At 56.1% G+C, this 19,998-nt stretch overlaps 1 protein-coding gene across 1 annotated transcript in view; it reads left to right on the top strand.

Moving 5' to 3' along the window:
* Nucleotides 1-19,998, top strand: part of LIG1 (DNA ligase 1) — a 40,070-nt gene that overhangs the window by 19,463 nt on the left and 609 nt on the right. Inside the window, 13 exon segments of the mRNA XM_053905563.1 lie at nt 245-321; nt 1,085-1,176; nt 1,366-1,465; nt 2,215-2,300; nt 3,054-3,169; nt 5,757-5,852; nt 8,128-8,238; nt 8,805-8,876; nt 11,297-11,441; nt 11,565-11,647; nt 12,861-13,013; nt 15,263-15,316; nt 16,166-16,309. Coding sequence (XP_053761538.1) covers nt 245-321; nt 1,085-1,176; nt 1,366-1,465; nt 2,215-2,300; nt 3,054-3,169; nt 5,757-5,852; nt 8,128-8,238; nt 8,805-8,876; nt 11,297-11,441; nt 11,565-11,647; nt 12,861-13,013; nt 15,263-15,316; nt 16,166-16,309 — 1,329 coding nt within the window.

Below are 19,998 nucleotides of genomic sequence, written 5' to 3'. Positions count from 1 at the left end.
CTCGGGACGGGCAGGGGGGTCTCCCCTTGCCCTTCGACACCTGCTCTGTTCCTACCATGTGACGGGACAGTAGACACTGGCCGAATCAAGGTGCGGACGGAGGGGAGCCGGACGCGGCCTTCCTCGCTGTGTCAGAGCGCGACCGGGCGCTGGGAGTGGGGAGAGGTGGGGGCGGCTCGCTGGCCAGGAGGAGGCGGGGTCCTCACCCCGCGCCCCAGACACCCACTGGCCTGCCCGGCCTCAGTCCACAGCCAAGAAGATCGACGTCATCAAAGGCCTCTTTGTCGCCTGCCGACACTCAGAAGCCCGATTCATCGCCAGGTGGGCATGGGCCCGGGAGGCTGGGGGAGGTGGCAGGAGGGGGGGACTGGCCACGGGCGTCCCCACTAGGCTCTTCTCCTCGTGTCGTCCCGGGGCTCGTGGGTAAAAGGTGCGGTGATTGATTAGCCGTGTCTGCCGGGGCCTCGGCGGGTGCAGGACGGGCCGGGAGCCAAGCGGTCGACACGACGGTGAGAACAAAATCTCAGTCGGCCCCCGTCGTGTGGTGTTTCTCGGGTCCCCGGTGTGGCATGTGTCAGTGCATCACTTCCTCCCTGCGGCCCTGCCGGGCAGGCCTTGTTACCCTCAGCCTGGTCTGCGGGAGGGGAGGCCCAAGGAGGATAAGCCTCACGCCCGAGACCCCCGGCTCAGAGAGAGGCCTGTGTGGGGGACACCTTGCCCATCACAGTCTGTGTTCCTCTCTGCCCCGGCTCGCCCTCCCCGAGCTTCACTGCTTCCCCAGAGGGCATCTGAGGTGAGCCGCAAAGGCCCCCAGGAGGCACTTTGTTCTGCCCCAGAGAACACCAGCGGCCATGCTGCTACGGGCTGGCCTCAGTTTCCTTGTCTGTTCACTGGGGCTGTGTGACCCCTCAGGTCCCTTCCAGCCCTGAAGATTGTTCTGGCTTTGAGGAGAGGGTTCCAGAGGGTCCCAAGAGGGTTCCAGAGGGTTCCAGGGGGTTCTGGGAGACCAGAGGAGGCAGGCGCAAGGGGTAGAGGGCAAGGCGGTGCTGACCAGCCCGCTCGCCCTCGCCTGCTCTCTCCCCAGAGCCCTGAGCGGACGGCTACGCCTCGGGCTGGCAGAGCAGTCGGTGCTGGCCGCCCTCGCCCAGGCCGTGAGCCTTACGCCCCCCGGCCAAGGTGAGGCCCTGCGGCTGTCTCCGCCTGGCGCTCGGGTTGCCCGGGCTGCCCTCCCTTCCCGAAGTCCACGCCCCAGCTCCTTTCCAGGCCCCTTCCTTCCCTAGCAGCCTTGTCTCCAGCACCGCCTGCCCTGGGGGAGCCGAGGGGTCGGGCCCATCCCAAAGCCTCCGCCGGTGGCTCTGGTCTTAGATTTCCCCCCGGCTGTTGTGGACGCTGGGAAGGGCCGGACAGCGGAGGCCCGGAAGACGTGGCTGGAGGAACAGGGCATGATCCTGAAGCAGACGTTCTGGTGAGATCTGGGGCCAAGGGCCGAGGGCAGTTGGGGGGGGGGGGGAAGCTGGAGGGGTGGGAGGCTCGGCACCGAGGGCTGCTGGCGACGTGGGAGGGGCCGGTGGCTAGTGAGCGCTAGTGACCGTCGGGGGGTGGGTGGTCCGGGCGGGACTGGGGCCGGACACAAGGCTGGGGACAGAGATTAGGAAGGTGGCAAACGGTGAGGGATCCTGTGACTGACGCGCGGCGGGGCATTAGCACGTGCATGGAGTGACAGCAAGGGCTCCGGGGAGGGCCGCCTGGCCACAGCAGGACCGTGACTGCCCGGTGACAGTGGCAGGAGGGCCCGCGAGCGTCTGCACGGAAACCCTGGGGGCACCCGCTCGGGCACACGGCCATGAACCCTGCAGAACCACGGGCCAGGACAGCCGTCTCTACCCTGCCCCCCACTCCCACATCAGAATCTCCGGAGGCGGAGCCTGGCCTTGAACTTTTTACTCCATCCGCGACTGCCTTTTACGTGTGGCTCAGGTGGAGAGCCGCTGGTCTCACGACGACAGGGCTGACGGCAGGCCCAAGCCGAGGGGAACAGAGGGATGTGTAGTGACACTGAGGGAGGGTCGTGAGAGTTGGGACCAGGGGAGTCGGGGATGGGAGGGAACAAACAGGGTGACAGACTCACAGAGGCGCATCTCAGAGCCAGAGAACAGGGTTTCCAGGCTGCCGGAGTTCTGGAAGGACACCTGCTCATTCTTGCCCCCGCCCCAGCGAGGTGCCCGACCTGGACCGGATCATCCCTGTGCTGCTGGAGCACGGCCTGAAGCACCTCCCGGAGCACTGCAGGCTGAGCCCAGGTACAGGGCCCTCAGGAGAGACCACAGCCCCTCCCTGGGCAGAGCCGGCCGTGGGGCCACGGAACTCGGGGCCGGCCCTCCTGCGGGCCCCACTCCCTCCTCCCAGCTTAGCTTTCTTCGTCCCCCTGAGAACCTATAGGTTCCTGTCACCACCAAAATCGAATCCCATTCCCCATGCTGAAGCGCATCTGTTTGTTTGGAGGCCCCGTCTGTATCAGGAGGAGCGTGGGGGAATCTGCCATAACAAGAGATCCCCCAGAAGTCGGCAGGTCTGGCCACACAGCCTCTTCTTCCCACGCCGTCAGAGTCCAGAGGAAGGCAGGGATCAGGGAGGATGCGTGGCTGGGCTCCACGAACCCCCAGGGGCCCCCGGGGACCTAGGTTTCTGTCTTGTCACTTCGTTTCCCAGAGGTTTTCACCCTAATGTGCGTGACCAGGGATGGCTTGGATTTCTAGATAACGAGAAGAGGGAGGGAGAGAGAGAAGAGGGGTGAGGATGTGACCCCGACGGCGCGCATATCGTTACCACACACATCCTAATCACGTGGCCTTACCTAGCTGCAAGGGAGTCTGGGAATGTCCCAAAGCTGGGAGGCCACCCCCCCCCTCCTGCCCCGGGAGGGCGTGTTCTCTTCGCGGTGGGAAAGGAGAATGGGCCCTGGGGCACAACGGGCTGTCTGTGCCACACACCCCTCCCTGACCCGGGGTTGGCCCTCCCCCAGGGCACCCTAACTGTCACTCCTCCCCTCCCAGGGGTCCCCCTGAAACCGATGCTGGCACACCCCACCCGCGGTGTCAGCGAGATCCTGAAACGCTTTGAGGAGGCGGCTTTCACCTGCGAGTACAAATACGACGGGCAGAGGGCACAGGTAGGGGGGTGGACGCGTTCCCTCGGCAGAAGGGAAAGTGCCAGAGAGCCGGGGACGCGTTCCCTTGGCAGAAGGGAAAGTGCCAGAGAGCCGGGGCCTGGGGGGGGGGGGGGGGGGGGGGGTCAGACCCGAGCTCGTAGCGGCTCGTGCCGCAGACTTCCACCTTCACGTAGAGGGTGTGTTAACACCCACCTCCCCCGATTATCTGAAAGCCGATTTTATTTGATTAAGCCATCAAAATTCCCGACACCCCTGCAGTGGGCGTTCGAGAAATGCCAGCTTTAGACACACCCGGCTGGCAGGGGGTTCAGTGTAACAGCCATTACGGAAGGCGTCTATACAGCCTTCGGTGCGGTGATGTAAGCACGTGTCGTGCGACCCAGCGCCAGGCACGCCCGTGGGCCCTTGGTTGGGTCTGTAAGGTCGCCTCTTGGGTCTCTTCTGTCCTGGCGGGGCCAGCTGGGGCCAGCCAGCGTTTGTCGCCTGGATGGATGAGCAGGTGTCGGGCTGACACCGTGTGGTGCTTAACAAGCAGTGAACTTGGAGAGTCAGCATCGTCGATCTTCAAAATACAGTAAAACCTCGGTTTTCGAGCATAATTCGTTCCGGAAACTTGCTTGTAAGCTTAGTCGCTTGTATATCAAAGCGAGTTTCCCCATAAGAAATAATGGAAACTCAGGTGATTTGTTCCGTGACCCAAAAACATTCATATAAAAATGATTACGGGGGCGCCTGGGTGGCTCGGTCGGTTAAGCGTCCGACTTCGGCTCAGGTCACGATCTCGCGGTCCGTGAGTTCGAGCCCCGCGTCGGGCTCTGTGCTGACAGCTCAGAGCCTGGAGCCTGCTTCCGATTCTGTGGCTCCCTCTCTCTCTGCCTCTCCCCTGCTCGTGCTCTGTCTCTCTCTCCTTCAAAAATAAATAAAACAATGATTACGATACTGCAACGTAACGCAAAATAACGAGGAAGATACAGAACATAAAGAAAAACAAATTAACCTGCGCTTACCTTTGAAAACCTCTGTGGCTGGTGTGAGGGAGACGAGAGAGGGGAGGGTTATTGTGTAGGACGCCTTTCACTGTCACTGTCACTTTCACTAATCACTGCTGTCTGTGGGCTCCATGGATCTCATCTGAAGTGAAGGATTCCTCCACCCTTTTCTCCTCCTCCTCTGGAGGTGAGATGCCGACGTAGACTTCTTATGAAATCTTGCAATTTCAGTCACTCGCCTGCCTCGTTCGTACTTCGCCATGATTTCCTTCTTAACTTCCAGCGTAATCACGTCCTTCTTCTTCCTGCCTTTCTTTTCAGCCTTTTTCTGCGTGGCGGCCGTCGTATACGCCCGCACGGAGGTTCTTCACTACGGTACAGTAGTGATAAACTCTGGTCATATATTGTATTTCACGTAACTGGCAATAAGGCAGCAGAGGAAAGGGTCTATATCCACAGGCAGCCCGACCTAGAATGAAGCAAAGCGTTCCTAAGCTTATTCTTTTTTTTTGTTTTGTTTTAATGTTTATTTTTGAAGGAGAGAGAGAGCATGAGAGGGGAAGGGGGCAGAGAGAGAGAGAGAGAGGGAGACACAGCATCAGAAGCAGGCTCCAGGCTCTGAGCCGTCAGCACAGAACCCGACTCGGGGCTTAAACTCACGATCTGTGAGATCCTGACCTGAGCCAAAGTCAGATGCTTCACGGACTGAGCCACCGAGGCGCCCCTCTAAGCTTACCCTTGTTACGGAAAAGCAAAGGACTGTCCGTAGGTGCTTCGAAATGACAAAAAATACACCAATGCCAGCTGTGGGCACCTTCCAATATTCTGAAAAACCACTGATTTCTGCCGAACACCGTGGCTTGAGACCAAGCACCCGAGCATGGGAGACGATCACAATCCCACAGAGAAAGGGAGAGAGAGAGACAAAGAAGAACCATTGGCTCAGTTGTGCTCATGGGACGTTCGGCGTCACGGAGTGCTCGTGCTGCAAGACATCGCTCGTTTACCAAGTTAAAACTGATGAGAAGTGTTTGCTCGTCTTGCAGAACATTGGCAGAACAAGTTACTCGCAATCCAAGGTTTTACTGTAGGCTGCTGAGAAAAGATAAGAGACCAAAGGATTTTACGGTAGTGACCGTGATTTTTAAGATACGTGCGTATTTTTAAGTCCTGTACGTTACAGCCCACGCCCACACAGCTGTCGAGATCACGTACGTTTAAGGCGGCACATATGGACCGTGACCAGGCTGTTTTAAAATGAATTAACCATAAAATCAGAATGATATTTACGGCTTGAGACCAGGCAAATCCTCTTAGACATAGCAAGACACTTCGGCATCTGGGTGGGGGTTGGATAGGGTGGATGAGGAAGGTGATGGCGGGGTCCAGGGGGCACGGGGCGGGGGGGCTTCCACAAACGGGTGGGAGTCGCTGTTTGTATGTAGGAGATGATTTACTCCGGTCTCTGTACCAGTTCCTCCTCCAGAGCTTCTGGAACCTTCTGCCGGTGAAGGTGGGGTCAGAAGAGAAAAGAGGGGCCACGGGGAGGCGGGGAGGGGCCGGGCTCTGATTCCCTCTCCCGTCCCCTACTGCCACAGATCCATGTCCTGGAAGGCGGGGAGGTAAAGATCTTCAGCAGGAATCAGGAAGACAATACCGGAAAGTACCCGGACATCATCAGCCGCATCCCCAAGGTGGGCGTCTGCCACCTGCTTCCCCTCTGGCAGGGGCTGCAGTTACGGGGGCAGGGGAGCAGCGGGGAGCGGTGGGGGTTTATTACAAGGAGATGGGGGTGTGTTTGGCTGCAAATAATGGAACGCCTGACTCCCAGAGGCTTAAGCAGGTGTGATTTTTTTCTTTTCTCGGGGAGATCGGGGTGGGCGGCCCTACCCAGGCTCCGCTGTGCACCAAAGCCCTCCAGAATCCGGCTCATTTCTGTCTCTGTCCTCTGCTGTCCTTCGCTGGTTGGCTCTTCACTCCAACACTCGTGCCCTGACCGCCCCTAGATACCTGCCATGCTTCCGGACAGAAAGACGGGCAGGGGGTTCTGGCTTCCCACTGCTCCCCTCTCCAGAGGAAAGTTCACGCTTTCGGGATACCTCCCACCACCCCCGGCTGACTCTGGCTTGGGGTTGCTGTCCCGCACTGGGCCCCGTGGCGCAACAGAGGCCGGGAAAACCGGAATCTCACTCAGACAGGGAGAGGCGGCCGGGACGAGGGCAGAGGGAGCCGGCCCGCACATCAGCCCCGCCGTCAGAATATGGCTGGGCCTTGAGGGCCCCGGAGCAAGGGCTTCTCTGCTTCTGGGGTTTCTTGGGCCTGCTTTGGGAGCCCTTGGTCAAACAGCCCTTCCTGCCTGCCCCTAGTTAATCAGGACGTTGGCACTTTCCCAGAGCAGCGAGGACTGACCTAACAGATTCACAGGCATGGGCGGAGCCCTTGTTAGCTGCCAAGCCCTGGATTTTCTAACCCGTTTTACTAGATGTAGTTTCTTTTCTTTTTTTTTTTTTTCTTTTAACATTTATTTATTTTTGAGAGACAAAGACAGAGTATGAGCAGGGAAGGGGCAGAGAGAGAGAGGGAGACACACAATCCCAAGCAGGCCTTAGGCTCCGAGCGGTCAGCCCAGAGCCCGACGCGGGGCTCGAACTCACAGACTGCGAGATCGTGACCTGAGCCGAAGTCGGACGCTCAACCGACTGAGCCACTCAGGCGCCCCAACTAGACGTAGTTCCTACGAAACGTTCCGATCTTAGCGTATGTGGCTTGGTGTGTTCGGATAAGGTTATACACACCCACGTAAACATAAAAAAACCTTTCCATGTAAGCATTGCTCTGTATTGCTTCCCTGTGTCCTGTGCCAAGCCGTGCCCCCATCCGTCTCCCAGAAGCAGTAGCCACCCATGCGCCTTTTTGTCGGCACAGGTGGTGGTGTCTATATCGGAGCTTCCTGGGAGTGTTTGGATGGAGCCCCTACAGTTCGGGGCTCCTTTCCCTGTTCCCTCAGCCAGGGTTTACCAGGCGTCTGCTCTGTCCTGAGCCCTGTGCTGGCAGCTGGGGGCCTAGTAGCACGGACGGGCCCATTAAGTCTCTTCTTCCACTGAGCTTAGGCCTCACGAGGCAGGCAGATCTTATCAGAGCGTCCTGCTCTTGGCCCCGTAGTTCTGTGTGGAGACCTGGGCTCTGAAGGAAAGGACGGCCATTGTGGGAGCCTCTGTAAGAGTCAGACTTGACCTAGGCCCGGTGTCAGTGAGGCAGGCCACCACGCGCACGCGGCCCCAGGCTGCAGGATGAATGGGGCCACCTGGAGTGGTACGGGAGCGTTCCTCTGAGAGAAAAGAAGCCCTCCCAGTGGAGGTGAAGGACGGGGACAAGCATGCTACGGTGATCGGCATGTGCAAAGGCCTGGTGGTTAAAGGAACATAGCCCATCCACGAAACAGAGAAGCTAGTGTGCTGGGGTGCGGGGCCTGAGGGGGGCCGGGCGAGGTGAGGGGGGGGCCGGGGACTGACGGGGACAGCTGTGGTTTTTAGCAGGGATACACTGCGATCTGTTTTGGCATCTGCTAAGAGTCCACTGAGTGCCATGAGGACGGTGGGTTAGGCGTGGGTCCGTGCGGGAGCAAGGAGACCGGTAGGATGACGTGGCCTAGGCCGGACTGGGCTCAGTGAGGGGGTGGCCCATGGGCGGCTTAGAGATTTCGGAAGGGAAATGGACAGGTTCACGGGGACCTGACAAGGGCCGCTGGGTTCCCAGCTTATGGCACCAAGTAGGAAGTCTTAGAAAAGTTCGCTTTTTGCTTCTTCGAGGAGAGAGGGTCTGTGCTCGTACGCGTGTCCGTGAGTTGGCATCAGTATGTCGGCGCATCCTGGGAGCTAAAACAGGGAAAGGCCATTTGTGTCCCTGCGTCTGCCTTTTGGCCTCGCCCCCACCTCTCAGCAGCCCGGGGTCTCCCCCTCCACCTTTCAGATTAAACTGCCGTCAGTCACGTCCTTCATCCTGGACACGGAAGCCGTGGCCTGGGACCGGGAAAAGAAGCAGATCCAGCCGTTCCAAATGCTCACCACCCGCAAACGCAAGGTAGCCCCGGTCGCCCTGAGCGGCCTGCCGTGGTCCCCCGCTTTCTCTTCCTCCCAGCCCCGCCCCGTCCCCAGGAGGACGGGGTGTCAGTCGTGATGCGGTTCTTGCGGCCTTTGGCAGGGTGGCTGCCCCAGCTCCAGCCGTTGCGTTCTCATCCCAGCGTGCTAAAGTACAAAGGGGGAAGAGCCCCTTTCCTATGTCTCTGTCTCATTCTGGAAGATCTGTTCCAGGAGCCCGCCCACCACCTGTACCCCAGCAAACTTCTTTCCTCTAGTTGGCCAGAATTGTGTCCTGTCACCACCGTCAGCTGCAGGGGAGGCTGGGAGGGCAGATACCTGGCAGAGGGGAATGAGGCTGTTGGGATGAGCTGAGAGCCATCACGCTGCAGAGCCTGGGGCCAGCAGCATGGTCACCCTCTGGGTGGGGTGGGGGGGGGGTGGCCCATTGGCTGGAGAGAAGGGGAGAGAGTGACAGGTGTCGGCCTCAGGCATGACGGGAGGCAAACCAACCGGGCCCCATCTGACCGGCCCCCCTCCACCCTTGCTCTCCATCCCGCCCCAACCCAGGAGGTGGACGCAGCAGACATTCAGGTCCAGGTTTGTCTGTATGCCTTCGACCTCATCTACCTCAATGGAGAGGTGAGTTCCGGCTGCATGCCTGGGGGGTGACGGGCGGCGGCGTGGGAGCTCGGGAGCCGGCGGTCTGAATTTCCCTCCCGACCTCCACGTCACCGAGCTGGGAGGCCACGCGCAGGTCACGGCTCTCAGGGTGTGGTCCGAGCACCCCTGAGGGTCTCCGAGGTCCTCTCTGGGGAAGCGTGAGACCCTGCCTGCCTTTCCGGCTCCACAGCTGGGGGAGGCAGATCCTCTTCCTGCCCTGCGGCCAGAGTGACACGTCACAGCCGTCTCTGGCCGCGTACCCTCCTTGTACAGAGCAGGTGAACACACGGGAGTCCGGCTCCGTCAAAGGCCCGACTTTAATGATCTCACGGCACGTGAGTTCGAGCCCCGCGTTGGGCTCTGTGCTGACCGCTCGGGGCCTGGGGCCTGCTTCGGATTCTGTGCCTCCCTCTCTCTCTCTGACCCTCCCCCCGTTCATGGTCTGTCTCTCTCTGTCTCAAAAATAAGTAAACACTAAAAAAAAAAAGCCTGACTTTAAAGAATTTGCAAACATGTAAAGTAATGCCCCTCTTCTCGTTCATTTTTTTCTAATACAGGCATGTTTCATAAAAGCATGTTGGGTTAACATATTGGAGTTACTATTTTTTTTTTTTTTTTTTTTACTTTTTTACTTTTTTTTTTTACTTTTTTTTGAGAGAGACAGAGACAGAGTGGGAGCGGGGGGAGGGGGAGAGAGAGAGGGAGACACAGAATGCGAACCAGACTCCAGGCTCCGAGCTGTCGGCACAGAGCCCGACGCGGGGGCTCGAACTCACAAACAGGTCGTGACCTGAACTGAAATCAAGAGTCGGACACTTAACTGACTAAACCACACAGTCGCCCTGCAGTTATATTTTTTTGAGAGAGACAGAGCGAGAGCGGGAGGGAGACACAGAATCTGAAACAGGCCGCAGGCTCTGAGCGCAGAGCCCGACGCAGGGCTTGAACTCCGGAACGGCGAGATCGCGATCTGAGCTGAAGTCGGACGCTTAACCGACTGAGCCACCCAGGTGCCCCGGAAGTGAATTAATAAATGTTAAGGTTTCCCACTTTTAATACGGCAACTGCGTGAACATGGGCCATAGTAGCTGATACTGTGTCACTTCTATGGTAAATATCAGGGAGAATAACCCTTTTTTTTGGTACCCAAAAGCTCTCAGGAGTGAGTCCTCAGTAAACTCCAAGGGTGTGAGGTTGGTGGGTCGCCCGGCTGGGCCAGTCAGGAGAGCTGGCGACTCTTGATCCTGGGGTTGTAGGTTCAAGCCCCACACCCAGCGTAGAGAGTGCTTAAAAGTAAGATATTAAAAAAAAAGCATGAGGGGATCCTGAGACCGGAACGTGTGAGCACCGCTGCTCCAGGGCAGGGGTTAAGAATCTGGAGCCGGGCCACCTGCTGTCACCTGCAGCCCAGCTCTCCCTCCCTGGCTGTGGGGCCGCAGACAAGTGATTGAACCTCTCTGAGTCTCAGCTTCCTCATCCATGATAAAGAGCTCACAGTAGCTCCTTGCCCCGCCTGCTTCGGGACAGAGGGAGCCGGGACAGAGGGAGCCGTGGGACATAGGCGTGCTGGCTGACGCTTACTGCTTACCAGTGTTTATTCTATGAAATGCATCGCCATCACCACCATCGTCCTGTAGGCAATTAGCCTTTGGCGATCTGGCAGCCGAAAGGCGACCGCTTGCACTCGACTCACGAACCGGAGCATCTTTTCAGCCTTTCTGTGACTTACCGGTCTGGCGGCTTCTTGTTAGTCTCTTGTTGGTCTGCAGAGTTCCTTCCCCAGGAGGCCGGTTCGCCCTTTGCCTCGACGGAGGAAGCCGGGCAAGGTCCTGATGCTGAATGCCGGCCGGTGCCTGAACCACCCACTTTTACGATGCATGTGAAAGATAGCATTTGGGGGCGCCCGGGTGGCTCAGTGGGTTAAGCGTCTGACTCTTGGTTTCGGTTCAGGTCGTGATCTCACGGTTCACGAGATCGAGCCCTGCATCAGGCTCTGTGCTGACTGTGCAGAGCCTGCTTGGGATGGTCTCTCTCAGTCCTTCCCCCTGCTCTCTCTCTCTCTCTCTCTCTCTCAAGTAAATAAACATTAAAACAACAACAACAACAACAACAAACTGTAGTCACAATGACAAGAGTCCGTTCTGGCTCCAGCAGGGCCGGGGCCCCGTCTTACGCACCTGAGGGCACAGGACTAATGGCCTCCAGCCCCCTTGGTGTTCTTGACCTCTACTTGAAATTGGTTCGCGTCCTTGGGCTGGTGTGGCTCCTCCCTCTCAGGGCGATCGTCGTACCCTGCGTGGTGGCTTGTGTGACACAGCCTTCCCGTCTCCCCCCAGTCGGGTTTATCCTCTCTCTACTCCCACGGTGACGCCCCTTCCTCTCCCTTCCTGCCCCCTCAGTCCCTGGTACGCGAGCCCCTTTCCCGGCGCCGACAGCTGCTCCGGGAGAACTTCGTGCAGACGGAGGGCGAGTTCGTCTTCGCCACCTCTCTGGACACCAAGGACACAGACCAGATCGCCGAGTTCTTGGAGCAGTCCGTGAAAGGTGAGGGGGCCTGGGGCCGGCCGCCGTGTGTCCGCCCCGCCCGGGACGATTGCCCTGGTGGAAGCCGGCTGGCCGTCCTGAGCCTGGGGCTTCACGAAGGCCACACTTCCCTGTCTCCTTCAGACTCCTGCGAGGGGCTGATGGTGAAGACTCTGGACGTCGACGCCACCTACGAGATCGCCAAGAGATCACACAACTGGCTCAAGGTGAGCCGCCCCGGCTGCCCTTCCCAAGTCTGGAAATCTTGCCTCCCAGGTTTCCGATCCACACCGCACCCTGTTAGGCACCAAGGCGCCTTTCCTCGGTCCCCGCTGCCTCCCAGCACCGCAAGCCTGAGCGCCGTGGAAGCTGGATGAAGTTTGTGGGCTCAGCGAGAGGGACCAGTGGGAAGGGAGTCAGCCAGGACATAAATGAGCCGACGTTGGGGGCAGTGAGCACTGTGAAGAGAGCAAGTTGAGCTGGGGCCAGCAAGGATCTGGCCGTGCTCTGGGTGACTGGGAAAGGCCTCTCCCGAGGTGACTCTTGTGTGGAGACGTGGACGACAGGAAAGGGTCAGCCACATGGAGATCTGGGAACAGAGCAGGGTGGGCGGGGCAGAAGGGCGGGGGCAGCCAGTGCAAAGGCCCTGAGGTAGGAACAAGCTGGGCGCGTGCAGGGAGCACGGCGATCGAGGTGTGAGGTGAGGTCGAGGTGGAGAGCGGGCCCCCGATCACACAGCATGTTGGGGGTCGCTGTAAAATACGCTGGGTTTTCCGCTAAGGGTTTTGAGAAGCCAGTGGTGGTTTTAGGCAGGAAGCCCCGTGATCTGGTTGTCATTTTGCACAGGACATCTGGCTGGCCGTGAATGGCGGATGGCACGGTGGGTGGGGGGTGCTGGGCAGAACGGGAGCCGGCGGGCAGGAGGCTTGCCTGGAGAGGGGCGGGAGGACTGCAGCAGGAGGCCAGCTGGAGGGCAGCCGGCTGGATCGCCCCGTGGGTTTGTTAGCGGCCCGTGGTCCCTCTGCCCCGCCCCCCCCCCACCCCAGACCGGGAGGGGAGGAACGTTTACTGTTGCTGCCGCATGCCCAAGGCTGAGCCCCTGCCTGGCACTGAGTTAATGTTTCTGGAACAAATGACAAATGTTCTCCGTGTGAAAGAGCGGAATGCGCCTCCGTCCCAATGGAAAGGGGGGACCCACGGGGACCCCCGAGGTCTCTGTCTGACCTGTCCTCTGTTCTGCTAGCCCTTCCTAGTTTGGTCACCTCTTTCCCATTCACTCGGGAAGTCTAGAAGCTCAGCCTGTGTCCGGCCCCGGCCTGGTGGCCATTCTTGGTCTTCTCCCGGGAGTTCTCCTGAGACTCCCCCCTCCCACCCACCCATGAGCCTCTGGCAGCGAGGTCTGTGCCTCGCGCCCCCTCACCTCCTGCCTTCCCTCCCCAGCTGAAGAAGGACTACCTCGATGGCGTGGGTGACACCCTGGACCTCGTGGTGATCGGCGCCTACCTGGGCCGTGGGAAGCGGGCTGGCCGCTACGGGGGTTTCCTGCTGGCGGCCTACGACGAGGAGAGTGAGGAGCTCCAGGCCATATGCAAGGTGCCGGGAGGCTGGAGGGAAGTCGATTCGACTCAACGTGGTGGGGGCCTGAACCAAGAGGCTCTCGTGGCCTCCCTGTGAAGCGTTATTTTTTTTTCCTAGTTTTTATTTGCTGTTTCTGATCCCACAAGGAACTCTTGCTTTGCATAGAAAAATACACTAGCGTAGAAAGATGTAAGGAAGCTACATTAGGTTAGGAATGAGCTATATCTGAGCTCAGCTACAGATAGTGATGGCTTCAGAGAGATTTGTTTTTCTCCCACAGAATGAGAAGTCTGGAGGGGGGCAGGCAGCTCTCCGAGGTCATTGGGGGACCCAGCTTCTCTCGCCCCGCACAGTGCCTTTGTCGTGTGCTTCCAATCTCACCTTCCTAATGTGGCTGCAGTAGCTCCAGCCATCACGGCCACGCTCCAAGCATCAGGAAGGGGAAAGGCCCCTGAGCAAAGGGATGTTCCACCTGTGTCAGCCTCAGCCAGCAAGCAACTTCTGTTTAAGTGGCATTGGTCAGAATTTTGCTCCCAACGCCATCCACAAGGGAGCTTAGAAAATGCAGCGGCTTCTGTTTTTGTTTAAAGCCACACACGTCGTTGACCCAACAAATGTGAGGCTTTTGCCACAGAAACAGAATAGACTTACCCATAATTCCGGTGCCTCGAGGTAACAATTACTAATATTTGAGGGAACGTCTTATTTCCACTTTTTCAAAGTTGTAATCTCTGTATATGAGGGTTTTTTTTTTTTTTTTTTTTGCACTTTTTACCAAGGACCTTTTTTTTTTTTTTTTTTTTTTGCTTTTTTATTATTTCTTTAACATTTATTTCTGAGCGACTGAGACAGAGGATGAGTGGGGGAGGGGCAGAGAGAGAGGGAGACACAGAATCCAAAGCAGGCTTCAGGCTCTGAGCTGTCAACACAGAGCCCGGACACGGGGCTCGAACTCACGAGGTGAGATCATGACCGGAGCCGAAGTCAGATACTTAACGGACTGAACCACCCAGGCACCCCTCTAAGTACCATTTTAAATACCGTCAGATATGCTTAAGTATCATAGGGATAAAAAAATATTAGGGTGTTTGCACTTGTCCCCAGGACTTTTATAAACACGACTTGAATGGGCTAATATAATCCTAAAAAACAAAACGGTTATTTGAAAACGCGTTTATTCAGAAGCAGCAGAGCGTTGCAGCTTGGGACACGCAGAGAATGGCAGAACCACAGCTGGTCCCACGAAGGAGAGGAATGTAATTCTATGGAGAAGAAGGGGTTGTTCTGAACAAAAACCCATTGGGGAAAAAAGCGTCCGTTTGGGGGGGATGACAGTTTCTCACTGGCTGAGCTGCTGGGGGCGGTCGGTCACGTCTTCTAGGATGCAGACTCCCTCTTTCCCTCTGGGGGCCTGTAATTGATGGCTCTTCCCTGTCGGGGATTCTGTTGGGGCCTGTAACTGACACCCGGAGGTCTGTCACTGACGGGGGGGGGGGGGGGGCGTCCTCCCTCGACTAGCCGCTGACTCTGCTTCAGCGACATGGCCCGTGACTGTTGACAAACGCTTGCGGCTGAGTTTTCAACACGCGCCCCCGTTTCCGGAACGAACTCCCTGTAGTCGGCCGGCTACCGTGGGGCCGGCTTTGTTCTGTCCGCTAAACCGATGCTCAGCCCGGGTGACCCGTGGCCGAAGCGGCTTTACGGTTGGCCGATTATCTCAGGGCCCCAACCCGCCACCACCCTGCGTGAACGCACCTAGCACAGTTTTCCGAAACAGCTATTGTCGGACAACAGGTAGGAAGCTGTTTCAGGCTCTCGACCCCCAAACGGGCCTCCCGGCGGGGAAGTTTTCTACGTGCGGTTTGAAGCCGGCTGTCTGGCTACATTCGCGGGCAGCGAGTTCTGCTTTGGCTGTGCTGAGATTGGAGAGGACATCCGGTTGTGGGGTCGGTGGGGGGGAGGGGAGCCCCGGGGGAGCGGCCCCAGGGCCCGGGAGGCCGGGTGGAAGGAGCAAGGGTTTCTCCACAAGGCGAAGGGCAGCAGGTGGGCAGAAGGAACAGAGCAGGGAGAGGGCGTCCCCGCTCCGGGGTCTGCACCCGGCTCCCCCCCTGCAGCTTCCTCTGCGGTTTCTTGGGTGCCGGGGGAGGGCGGGGCCTCTGCTAGGCGCAGGTCGCCGGGTCTCAGGGGCAGGAGCAGCGGGGAGTGCCTGGCCGCCTGCCCTGCGTGCTCGCCTCTCACCTCCGCCGTCCCCCCCCCCCCCGCAGCTTGGAACTGGCTTCAGTGACGAGGAGCTAGAGGACCATTTCCACAGCCTCCAGGTGGGCAGCGCGGTGCGGCCTTGTCTCCTCTCCCTGCACCCTCTGGGTGGGGGCGGGGCGCTGGGGGGGGGGCAGCGGGCGGTGGAGCTGGCTTGGGAGCCCCTCGTGTCCAGGTTCGAGTCCCAGCTCGGCCGGCCGACGGGATGGGTCATGGGGCCTCCACCACCTTCCCCGCTCCTGCCCCCGCTGGTGGGGGATGAGCCGCGGGGCGGGCGCTTCTGCAGGGGTGCCCGAGTTGGCCCTGAGCGGATCCCTGCGGGGCTGGGTAAGCCCCTGGTAATGTAATTGGGACTGTTTGTTGTCGTGGTCACAGGCATCTTGGGGTAGACTCCCTTTCCGGCGTGCTGGTGTCTCTGCCTCTGTGACATTCTCGCTTCTCTCTCTCTCTGGGTCTCTGTCCCTGTCTTTGCGCCTTTTATCTTTAATGTCTTTAACAAAAAAAAATTTTTTTAATGTTTATTTATTTTTGAGAGAGACAGAGACAGAGCGTGAGCAGGGGAGGGGCAGAGAGAGAGGGAGACACAGAATCCGAAGCAGGCTCCAGGCTCTGAGCTGTCAGCACAGAGCCTGATATGGGGCTCGAACTCATGAGCCGTGAGATCATGACCTGAGCCGAAGTCGGACGCTTAACCGACTGAGCCACCCGGGCACCCCTGTCTTTAATATCTTAACTCAGGTCCCAGGGCCTCTGTCCTTCATTTCTTCCCTTCACCTTTTCCCCCCTGTCCCCACCCAGGCTTTTACGTTAAGGCTTGTCTGTGTCTCCGTCTATCCCTTTTGCCCATTTCCTCGCCTTGACTTTGAGATCCAAGACCCTCTCTTCCTCCCACCCGCTGCTGTTCCCCACAGGCCCTGGTGCTGCCCACCCCACGCTCCTACGTCCGGGCCGACGGCGCCGTGGCCCCCGATCACTGGCTGGACCCCAGCGCCGTGTGGGAGGTGAAATGCGCCGATCTGTCCCTGTCCCCCATCTACCCCGCTGCCCGGGGCCTGGTGAGTCGCCGGGGTGCAGCGGGAGGGACCTGGGGTCAGCCTTCTAGATGGGGGATGGTCAGAGGATCACGGAGCCCACACCTGTGCTTCCAGGCTGATAATAGCCAGGAAAGCTTGAGCTTAGGTTTTATTTGGGTGTCAGAAACAGGGTCAAAGTCTCTCTTCTTCTTTCTTTTTTTTTTTTTTTTTAAGCAATTCCTCAGGTTTAGAAAGTAAACAGTGAAATTGTTTCCTTTAATATAATCATCTCACCTTTGGCTCTTCAGTGAGTTTTAAAAACACGGTTCTTTTGGGTAAAAGCTGATGGCACTTTTTCACTTCCTTCAATCCATTTTCTCGCTACCGAGGTTTAAAATTCCCCGGGCTGATTTCTGTCACCCGTGGCTCAGTCCTCAACACCAGCTGTCAAGGGTCAGCATATGGGGGACACGCTACCCTGTGGCTGGCGCTGGGGTCGCTCTTTGCTTTCCCCTCCAGAAATCTTGAATTAAAAATGGATTTCTTTTGTGATTTCTTCTGGTCCTTCAAAAATGTAGCCAGCGTATGCTTTTACGATTGGGCGTGGACTTCCACTTAAAGGCGAACTCCTATTTTTATTTTTATTTTTTTAAGTTTGAGAGAGAGCAAGAGCAGGGGAGGGGCAGAGAGAGAGGGAGAGAGAGAGTCCCAGGCAGGCTCCACACTGTCAAGAGTAGAGCCCGATGTTAGCCATTCTGACAGGTGTGAGGTGGTATCTCATTGTGGTTTGGATTTGTCTTTCCCTGTTGATGATGATGTTGAGCATTTTTTCATGTGTCGGTTGGCCATCTGGATGTCTTCTTTGGAGAAGTGTCTGTTCATGTCTTTTGCCCATTTCTTCACTGGATTCTTTGTTTTTTTGGGTGTGGCGTTTGAGAAGTTCTTTATAGATTTTGGATACTAACCCTTATCTGATGTATCATTTGCAAATATCTTCTCCCATTCCGTCAGTTGCCTTTTAGTTTTGCTGATTGTTTCCTTCGCTTTTAATTTTGATGAGGTCCCAGTAGTTCATTTTTGCTTTGTCTCCCTTGCCTCCGGAGACGCGTTGAGTAAGAAGTTGCTGCGGCCGAGATCAAAGAGGTTTTTGCCTGCTTTCTCCTCGAGGATTTCGATGGCTTCCTGTCTTATGTTTAGGTCTTTTATCCATTTTGAGTTTATTTTTGTGTCTGGTGTAAGAAAGTGGTCCAGGTTCATTCTTCTGCACGTCGCTGTCCAGTGTTCCCAGCACCACTTCCTGAAGAGACTGTCTTTATTCCATTGGATATTCTTTCCTGCTTTGTCAAAGATGACTTGGCCATACATTTGTGGGTCCATTTCTGGGTTCTCTGTTCTGTTCTATTGATCTGAGTGTTTGTTTTTGTGCCAGTACCATACTGTCTTGATGATTACAGCTTTGTAGTACAGCTTGAAGTCTGGGATTGTGATGCCTCCTGCTTTGGTTTTCTTTTGCAAGATCGCTTTGGCTATTCGGGGTCTTTTCTGGTTCCATACAAATTTTAGAATTATTTGTTCTAGCTCTGTGAAGAATGCTGGTGTTACTTTGATAGGGATTACATTGAATATGTAGATTGCTTTGGGTAGTATCGACATTTTTTTTTTTATTTTTTTTAATGTTTATTTATTTTTGACAGAGACAGAGACAGAATGCGAGGGGGTTAGGGGCAGAGAGAGAGGGAGACACGGAAGCAGAAGCAGGCTCCAGGCTCTGAGCTGTCAGCACAGAGCCCGACGCGGGGCTCGAACTCACGAGTTGTGAGATTATGACCTGAGCCGAAATCGGACGCTCAACCGACTGAGCCGCCCAGGCGCCCCCAGTATCGACATTTCAACAATATTTGTTCTTCCTCTCCAGGAGCATGGAATCTGTTTCCATGTTTTTGTGTCTTCTTCAATTTCTTTCATAAGCTTTCTATAGTTTTCAGTATATAGATTTTTCATCTCCTTGGTTAGATTATTCTAGGTATTTTATGGTTTTTGGTGCAACTGTAAGTGGGATCGATTCCTTGATTTCTCTTTCTGTTGCTTCATTGTTGGTGTAGAGGAATGCAACCGATTTCTGTGCATTGATTTTATATCCTGCCACTTTGCGGAATTCATGAATCAGTTCTAGCAGTTTTTTGGTGGAATCTTGAGGGTTTTCCATATAGAGTATCATGTCATCTGCGAAGAGTGGAAGTTTGACCTCCTCCTGGCCGATTTGGATGCCTTGTATTTCTTTGTGTTGTCTGATTGCAGAGGCTGAGACTTCCAATTCTATGTTGAATAACAGTGGCGAGAGTGGGCATCCCTGTCTTGTTCCTGATCTTAGGGGGAAAGCTCTCGGTTTTCCCCCATTGATATTAGCGTTGGGTCGTTCATATATGGCTTTTATGATCTCGAGGTATGCTCCTTCTATCCCTGCTTTCTTGAGGGTTTTTATCAAGAAAGGATGCTGTATTTTGTCAAGTGCTTTCTCTGCATCTATTGAGAGGCTCATATGGTTCTTGTCCTTTCTTTTATTGATGTGATGAATCACGTCAATGGTTTTGTGGATATTGAACCAGCCCTGCATCCCAGGTATAAATCCCACTTGGTTGTGGTGAATAATTTTTTTAATCTATTGTTGGAGCTGGTTGGCTCCTCTTGTTGAGGATTCATTGGGGAAATTGGTCGGTCATCCATGTTCATTGGGGAAATTGGTCGGTCGTTCTCCTTTTTAGTGGGGTCTCTGTCTGGTTTTGGAATCAAGGTAATGCTGGCTTCATAGAAAGAGTTTGGAAGTTTTCCTTCCATTTCTATTTTTTTGGAACAGCTTCAAGAGAATAGGTGTTAACTCTTCCTTAAATGTTTGGTAGAATTCTCCTGGAAAGCCATCTGGCCCTGGACTCTTGTTTTTTGGCAGATTTTTGATGACTAATTCGATTTCCTTACTGATTATGGGTCTGTTCAAATTTTCTATTTTTTCCTGTTTCAGTTTTGGTAGTGGGACTCCCTATTTTTATTATTATTTATTTATTTATTCATTTTAAATGTTTGTTTATTTTTGAGAGAGAGAGCAAGCGAGTGAGCATGAGCGGGGAGGGGCAGAGAGAGGGGGACACACAGAATCCCAAACAGGCTCCGGGCTCTGAGCCGTCATCACAGAGCCTGATGCAGGGCTCGAACTCATGAACCACGAGATCATGACCTAGGCCGAAGTCAGACGCTCAACCAGCTGAGCCACCTGGGCGCCCTGGGACTCCTATTTTTAAATCGACTTTCTTTTTCGAAAATTCTCACTCAGACTCCACCCTAGACAGTCAGGGTGCCCCGGTGACAAGTGACAGGAGCGGCGTTTATGGAACGTCTGTGCGAAGCGGGCACTGTGCTCACAGGCTCGGCACTCACACGCACGCGTCCTGTCCTCACGACACTGAACATCCCCAGTGTGCAGCTGGGGAAATAGAGCCCCGGGAGCGGAGGTCACTGGCCCGGGGTCACGCAGCTCCTGAGTTGGGAGCTGGGATTCGCACCCTGCCTCTGGTTCTAGAACCTGCACCCCATCTCTGCTATCCTGCCTCTCGGCCCTAAGAATAATAATATAATAACAGCTGTGGTAGCTGGTGTTTCTTAAGCACCTATTACGCTCCAGGTATGGTCCTAACTAAGCACTTTGTTGCCTTATTTAATTTTTATAACCTGTTGCTTGG

This window comes from Panthera pardus, unplaced genomic scaffold (assembly GCF_024362965.1).
Source record: "Panthera pardus isolate Hobbes unplaced genomic scaffold, ASM2436296v1 HiC_scaffold_18, whole genome shotgun sequence".
Lineage (NCBI taxonomy): Eukaryota > Metazoa > Chordata > Mammalia > Carnivora > Felidae > Panthera > Panthera pardus.
Note: the sequence above shows the minus strand (reverse complement) of the source record. Positions and strands in the feature narration are given on the sequence as shown.